General features: G+C 28.7%; 1 protein-coding gene across 1 annotated transcript in view; it reads right to left on the bottom strand.

Moving 5' to 3' along the window:
- Positions 1-798: 798 nt before the first annotated feature.
- LOC129965429 (acetylcholinesterase-like) overlaps positions 799-8,471 on the bottom strand; it is a 128,157-nt gene continuing 120,484 nt past the window's right edge. Inside the window, exon 7 of the mRNA XM_056079288.1 lies at positions 799-3,331. Coding sequence (XP_055935263.1) covers positions 3,213-3,331 — 119 coding nt within the window. The 3' untranslated portion in view covers positions 799-3,212. The remainder of the gene's footprint in view (positions 3,332-8,471) is intronic.

The following is an 8,471-nucleotide window of genomic DNA, read 5'->3' as shown; positions in this document are numbered from 1 at the left end:
ATTTATGTATACCCTCAATGAATCTATTCTACTTAATGTAAATTACTTGAAAAAGAATAACATGATTTCGGTTTAAAAAATTTTTTAGAAATGTATACCATATTTTTAGGCAGAGAAGATAGATGTTGAAGCATAACATGTTTAACGAAATTTCAAGTATGTTATTAATTTGAGACACTTTTTAAAATTTAATTTCCTGAAGAGATAAGCGTCTGCACTTAGCTATGGAGTATATAGGATAATATTGTACGAGTTCACAATTTTACACTTTCAAGCTTTAATACTTTCTTCTGATCATATAATATCCAAAAATAATAGCCTAGATCATAAGACTTTCCTTAATATCTTCCGTTCCTTAAATGACATAAAATTAAATCATTATGACGTGGTATGCTTGTTCCCTTTCAAATATTAATCGATAACAGTAATGAATAAATTAGCGATAAGCAATGAGTATATGTAGCAATAAAATGCTTAAACATTTATTTAAATCAAAATGTATGAAACAAATGAACATTTATGAATATATAATACAATGCAAAAAAAAGTAAATGAAACAAATTTTTTTTAGAAATTTCTTATCAAAAATTTAAAAATAAATTTTAGAGGAAGCTACTTTATATTCTTTTTTGTGGACAGTGCTTCTTTAAAACTCATAATTCTAACGAAAATAATAAAGTAATTTGAAATAATATCTCGATAGTAAGATGAATAAATCCATAAATTTGAATTTTTGTAGCAATTTTTTCTACATTGTTAAACAAAAAAAAAAAAAAAAAAAAACACAAAAAAATTCGGTATAAAATTATATGATTAGTTTTTTTTATCATGAAATGATGTTTTATTTAATATACTTGTAATATTAGAATCAATTGTGTATAATGCCTGTAATATCAGAATCAAATGTGCGAAATGAATGAAGAAGAGTATTTTTTAAAACTCATTTTATCATATTCATCATATCAACCTAGATGGCTCAGCATATATGCCTTGAAAATGTTGCATTTCATTTCAGTTCATTTAGTAAATATTTCATACATTTGTTGAAAGATTAACAAACGTGGAAAAGTAGTTAGCAAGAGTTTTAGTTAGAGATCTCTAAAGATATGTATAGATAATTTGTACACAATGATTTTCAGAAAATTAAACGGGAATATTTACAAAATACAAAGCGTAAAGTATCTACTGTGATTTGTCTATGGAAATACAAAAATATCCATTAGATCTACTTTAATTTTTTTTCCATTTGTGTGAATGTGTTGACTTTAAAATGGTTAATAATATTTATTTAATATTTATGTAAACGAATTGGGCTACAAGCACTGAAATGATATGTAAAATGAAAATTGTAATTAGGTTTCAATTCATTTCAGAAATAAATTTTAATCAAAATGAAAAGTTGAAACTTTTTTTCATTAGCATTGCTTAAAATTAAATATTGTGAAAGATATTTTAAAAATAAAAAAAAATGTACTCTTTCCAGTATTATATTTAAATTTTAAATCGTATAAGTTTGATTCAAAAGCTTTGAAAAATACTTACAAATGAACTGTAAATAAAATTAATAAAAATAAAAATAAAAATTTCTAGCTAAAGAATTTAATTCCCTTTATTAGTATTTTCACAGATCCGTTGTTTTAAATATCCGATTACGTTCTTTGATTGGCCAAAATTTAAAAACTTAAATGAAAAAAATAATTAAAAAATATCTTTTAAAAGGATTTCACTACATTTATCAAGTAATGGATAATAAGAGAGAAGAGTGAATGTGTTTTCTTTTACCAATACGATTTCGTTTAAAATTTTCACTATATTTAAAATTTTCTTCAACTTGATTCAAAAATTATTTTTTAATATTAATTAAATATGTTCTGAATAAATCTTATTATTTCATACATACATTTATTAAATTACGAAAATTACTTCGACATCTATCAAACAAATACTAAACAAAATCAACTTAAAATTAAAAAAATAAAGAAGTTTTCATTTTATGATTCTGAGAAATTTTGACATTATTAAAATCAAATATTAATAGTCTACTATTCAATTTAAGATAATTCTATAACCATATCCTCATTTTTTGATTAAAGAAAATAGCTACCGAAATTATGAGAAAAATAAAGACTCTATATAGGTAAATCCTGGAGAAACAAGTAAATGAAACATCAATAACAGTTGGCAATAGTACCATCACATCATATGAATACATAGGACAAATAAATGAATAAGCACCTCAGAAACACATTTTTTCGAAAAGGCAAAATACAGAGCAACATAAAATTATGATTGCATAAAAAATATTTTGAACACATTTTGCTTAGTCTTAAATACACATTCTTCCTCTCTACAAATATTCCTTTATGTACACATTAATACATTAAATTTTAGAATTCTTTAAATTGAAGATTTCACGCAGGTGATGAAAAAAATAATTTAAGAAAATATACTAAAGGGGGTACTTTTCCATTGCAAGAACAGAATACTTTTCTATTACAGGAATCCCAGATCAAAATTTGTCAAATATGAGCGATAGCTTTCATTATCAAATCTCAATGACGAACATCGAAGCCAACCTTCAAGCTTGATGGTAAGTGGTGGCCCAGGAATGGAAAAGTACCCTAAAATAGAGAATGTTATTTCTTGGAAATCCACTCACGGTTAACTAGCAGACTTCTTAACTATGCTGACTAAATTCATCTCGTACTTGTTCTGTCTAGTACAGATGACAAAATACACCGTGGTTAATATTTCATAATCAACAAAAAAAGAGAGAAGAAGAGTTGTGCTCATAATTATGAGCTATTTTCATAAGTTTCCCTGTTTTTGTGTTCAAGATTCAGTCTCCTGAACATAATTTTATCACGAAAAATAGTTCAAACACCTATAACATTGTTTTTTTGGAAAGAGACACATTTCACGCCATATTGTGTCAACACAAAGCCAAATTACGATGTAAATTATTTTCAGATTCACTCGGTTTTCAGGAAATAAATTCTTTTCCATTTGTTATTTCCATAGCATGGCAGTAAATGTTAAAGGAGAAAACATGTAAACAGGCTTTGTGTCAACTTGCATCAAGTGAATCACAGAATCTTTCACCATTTGAATGCGATTCTTTTTTTTATTTCCTATAAACATAAACATCGATCAGCTCAAGCAAACTATGTTTCAGAATGCTCTCTTGCTACAATCAAGCGCCGCTGAAGACTTTATGTTGGCCTAAAGACTGTGATGGTCGAAACTGCTAGCGAGAAAAGTTGAATGAGACCACTTGACGTGTAAGTTAGGGCTCCATGGCTGATTCCAGTACATTTGGGATTGTTCTCAGCTGAAAATAAAAGAAGAAATTAAATTTCAACGTAATTTCGCTTGTTTCTAGTATTAAACCTATACCCTAGACCGTAGTTCTCATAAGCATCACTCAAATTTTTCTCTATAACAATAAATATAAATAATTACAAGCGTAACTTTCCATCTGAGTCTTGAAATTTTCCAATTTAATATGATATTCATGAGTATATGTTATAATAAAGGCGATTAATTATTCATGTAACTACAGTTACCAGGTATTATTATTAAGCATTATTATTAGGTTTTATTATTATCAATTATTATGGTTAGCATGAACAATTAATCACTTACAGTTTAACATGTATGACATAGTGAAATGACAGTTTAAATTTGTGATTCGTAAAAAGAAATATTTATTTTATTCTATTTCGAAAAACTAATTTTTGAAATAGAAGATTTATAATTCGCATGAAAAATGTACGCCACGTACATGTATCGTGCTTCTCTACGAAAACAGAAATGGACACAATTCTAAGATAAGTAAAAAACAAAAATCTTAGTCTTGAAAATCCTTCATTCGACCTTGACATAAAATGGTTAACCGAGACGACACATAGCTCTAATTCACGTGAAAGCCTGCCTTTTTATATCAAAAAGCTTATTTTTGAGTAAGTTTGTAATTTTATACATATCGAGGCATGTATGTCTTGTATTTCTGAAATCAAATATTACTGTGATACAATTCTATGGTGAGCATTAACCAGTCATTTGATTCCAGGCATGTATATTAAGAGTCTCTAGATTCTCTGATTTAATATGAATTTTATACATAAGTTTGCTGCATATATACGATATACGTAAATAGCAGGTTAAATTCTAATTGATGGAAAGAAAACTATTTTATGTATGACAAAATGCGATTTATTTTCTAAACAAATAAAAGAAATATAATTCTAAAGTCCATATTAATATGAGTTTTGAAATTATTCTTAATTTGTCCTTGATATTTTTAGTCTTACGTGTCTTCTATATTTTTAAGCAATCAGAAGAATGATACTACTAAAAATAAGCATTAACCGATTATCTAAATTTTGAAATTTTCTCTATTTTGGTCTAAAATATACGTGCCTCGAGTTTTTCTAAGCTAGTAGAAGTATGTCTTAGTACTAAAATTATTACTAATCATTGTTCTTAATCTTGAATATTAACTCTCATTCAGTATACTAAAACTTATTTTTTTAAAAGGGGTTTTTTTTTGCCACATGGCATAGTTTTAAAGAAAATTTTTATATTTTTATGAATAATTTATATATATACATTACTCATGAGAGGGCTGTAAAATGCGCTCTATTGATCCAAATCAGATAAAATTTGAACTACAGATTATTGAGATGATGCTCTTTACATTTACTAAATAAAAAAATAGTACAAAAATTCAACGTTAGGTGGCTATGTAATACACATAAAACCATTTAATAAGGCTTATAATTGTTAAATAAAGTAAAATAAAAATTGCTCAATATGTCCTCCTTCATTTTCAACAATATGCTGTAATCGGAGAACCATATTTTCTATAGATGATCGGAGTGAATCTGCCGGAATATTAAGAATATGGCACCGAATGTAGAGATGATGGCCTTTGACGGTAGATTCGCCTTTCAAATAACTCCACAACCAAAAGTCGCAAGGGATGATGTCCGGCGAGCGAGGAGGCCTGCTATTGGGAAATGACGGCTTATAACTCATGCTTCTGTGAAATGTTGTATTAACAATCGCTTTACACGACGATCAATATGACGTAGTGCACCATCCTGCATGAAAATGATGTCATGAAGGCCTCCATACTTGGGACAGACTTGGGATTACAAAATCCTTCAGCATATCGTGGTACCGTTGTCCTGTGACGGTTTGGAATCCATTTGAAGTTATCTCTTCAAAGAAATACGGTCCAATGATAAAGGTAGTAAATCCACATCATACTGTCACTTTTTCAGGATGCAAGGGTTGTTCCTGGTTAACGTGAGGGTTTTCCTCAGCCCAAATTTGGCAGTTGTGGGTGTTAACTTGCCCACTGATGCAAAAGAGGGCCTCATCACTCCACAGAATGTTCCATGGTCAAGTTGTGACAACAACCATTCGAGCAAGGAACTGAAGTGCAAAAGTTTTACGGACCTATAAGTCCCCGTCCGGCAACAGGTGCACAGATTTGATTTTGCATGGATAAAAATGCAAAATCTGAGGTACGATTTTTCGTACAGTTGAATACAGCATATCCAGAACACGGGAAACAACTAGCAAACTCAAACTATTATGCGGCGACTGACTGCTGACTTCAACGGTCGCGGTCGCAACACTTTCGACGTTGGAAGACATGATATTTTTTTTCGTCCTCTAACTGGAATTTCTGCATCGCCTTGCGTAGGGCACCTGGAGACATTGGACCTCTTCGTATCTGCTTCATACAACGAAATTCCTTTAGAGCTGCAACGGAGTTTTGTTGATTCTGGTAGAACAATTTCCCCAGTGGCGCTTTTTCTTGAAACGTAGGCATGACAAACAGAGAAGAAACAAATGTTCGTGCAGAATCCGTCTTCTTTTTATACAAAGGAAAATTATTTTTCAATTATGTTTCACATTTTCAATATATGCAAATGTCATTTGTGTTACAGCACCATCTGTTGATGAATTTTTGTACTATTTTTAATTAATAAATGTAAAGCTCATCATCTGAATAATCTGTAGTTCAAATTTTATCATATTTGAATCAATAAAACGCATTTTAGTGACCTCTGAAGTGGGTAACTTATTCCTTGCTATCATTAACAGTTTAATCAAGTATTACTTTTAAAAATACATTAAATATTTTTATTACCTCTCTAATATTGCTTATAAGGAGTTACATAACAGATGTTCAAAAAAAAATAAGAAATTGTTAAAATAAATTTTTAAAAAGCTAATAAATTGTTATGATTTTGCAAATCAAACCTTTAATTCTTTTCCAAAAACAAAAACAAAAATCTTTTTAAATTTATTCGGTTAGTGATAGCTGTAGATTTGGTTAAATCACAATAATTAAAAATTTTATTCTTTCGATGAATTCGGTTACAAAATATTCAGTTGCAATAATGTGATTTCAAAAAATTACATTACTTTACATACATTTATAGTATTTGTTTTTATTTTAAAATTATAAAGTTAGTAATGTAATTAAAAAGCATGAAAGCCCTTTCCCAGTAAAAATTTAAGTTGGAGAACTTTTTTATTTCTAGAAGATATGCTTATGCACCTATATTTTAGGTAAGGACACTTCAAACTATGTACTTTAAAATATTATTAAAAGGTTTTTACAAATAGACTTGACACAGTCAAAATAATTTTTAACATAATATGTATTCCCCTGTATTAAAGGCATATATAAATCTTTAAACATTCTTATATTATGCATTTACTTACTCATTAATATTATGCTTTTTATACTTATCATTATTATTATCATTATGTTATATCTTATTTGATCAAACTTTTTTGTCCAGAAACCTGTCATGCAAAAACTTCTACTGAATTATGTATTTATTTATTATTTTGTTTATATACTACTTCTTTTAGAGACAATGCAAGTATCTTAAGTACAATAAAAGAAAGGCACTCTCTAGAATGTATCTCAGAGAATAAAAAATTGTACCAATGGTTAAAAAAAAGGCCCTTGCTCTTTCCCCTAATTGCAACTTCGCGAAGAGGAGCAAATATTTTCCAAATTGATTATTTCCTTTTTGAGCGGTGAAGGAAAGTAAAGAAGAACAGTGAGATAGAAACTTTGTGGCAATATGTTCGAAATGAAAGATTCTAGAAGTTTTTGATTTGACAAATGTAAAAAGTTTTTTATCCTAAAAGTATATTGAAATAAAGTTCTTTTGTGATTTGCAGGTATAAAGTTAAAAGAAAAGAAAGTACATAATGGAGATATACCAAAGATCTAATATAAAAATAAAATCTTAAAATATAAATCATATTTAAGCACGGATGGCTATTAAATCAATAAATAGCATTAAAAATTTCTCCTTAAAAAGAAATAAAAATTTCTACGGACATTAAAAACAATAGTTATATTATTTCACAAAGCTCTTTTAATTAGATATCTAACTGAAAACTGAAAATCCTTTATAGTTTTACAAAATTAAAATTTTTAATCACATGGTCATCAGTTTTCATCAGTAGGTCTTTTTTTATGAAGTTCTCGACTAAAAATGCAATAATAATAAAATCCTCATGTAAACCACATGCAGGAGTTGATATCCTGGTTAATTTTAAATCATATTTATATCACTTAAAAAATGCAAGGCAGATGGACCACATACTGTTGAAGGATATATTATAGTAAAATATTGTTATATTATAGTAAACACAATCTATGCCAAACTGGAAACAGAAAGTGAAAACACGCACGTATGCATGCACCGGGCACGCGCGCACACACACTATATATCCTTCAACAGTATGTGGTCCATCTGCCTTGTATTTTTTGAGTAAGGGACATTTTTTTGTTAATATAACGTAGCAATTGACAGGGTTGACAAATATGCCAGAAGGCCTAGAATGCCATTAGTTGGCCTCTTAACTTTAGTATGCCAGCATGGGCTTTGACCCAAGAAAAACAGATTACCTTAAGACTTTTTAAATAACTCCTGAGATTTTTGTTTTAGCTCATTTTTAAGGCATAACTTGAGACAAAGTCAATTTCAATTACTTCTTTGGCTCGAGGCAAAGTTCAATTGCTCTAGTTTCGGTTAGAAAAAAAATGAAATATGCTAATATAACAGATAACAATACTCGTTCATTTCGATAACGTTTTGATTTCTGATTCATATAAAAATCTTCGTATTGTTATTAACATTTGATCAGTCCACATCCACATCATAATCATGTTTTTTTTTTCTACCTTTATTAGATGTAACAATTTTTTCCTCAATTTTGTATGTTCACTAATGGTGTAAACAGTGGAGATTATTCGTTTCTGTAATGTCATATTTACCGAAACAGCCAAATATGAAATTTTAAGCTCAAAGTCTGAGTTTTTATTTGAATGAGAGGAATTCTACTCAGATGGTGGACTTCATTACAAGAGTCTCCATCACGATTATAAATGTCCTCAAAATATCAGCTACTTCGATAGGATCTAA

This window comes from Argiope bruennichi, chromosome 4 (assembly GCF_947563725.1).
Source record: "Argiope bruennichi chromosome 4, qqArgBrue1.1, whole genome shotgun sequence".
Lineage (NCBI taxonomy): Eukaryota > Metazoa > Arthropoda > Arachnida > Araneae > Araneidae > Argiope > Argiope bruennichi.
Note: the sequence above shows the minus strand (reverse complement) of the source record. Positions and strands in the feature narration are given on the sequence as shown.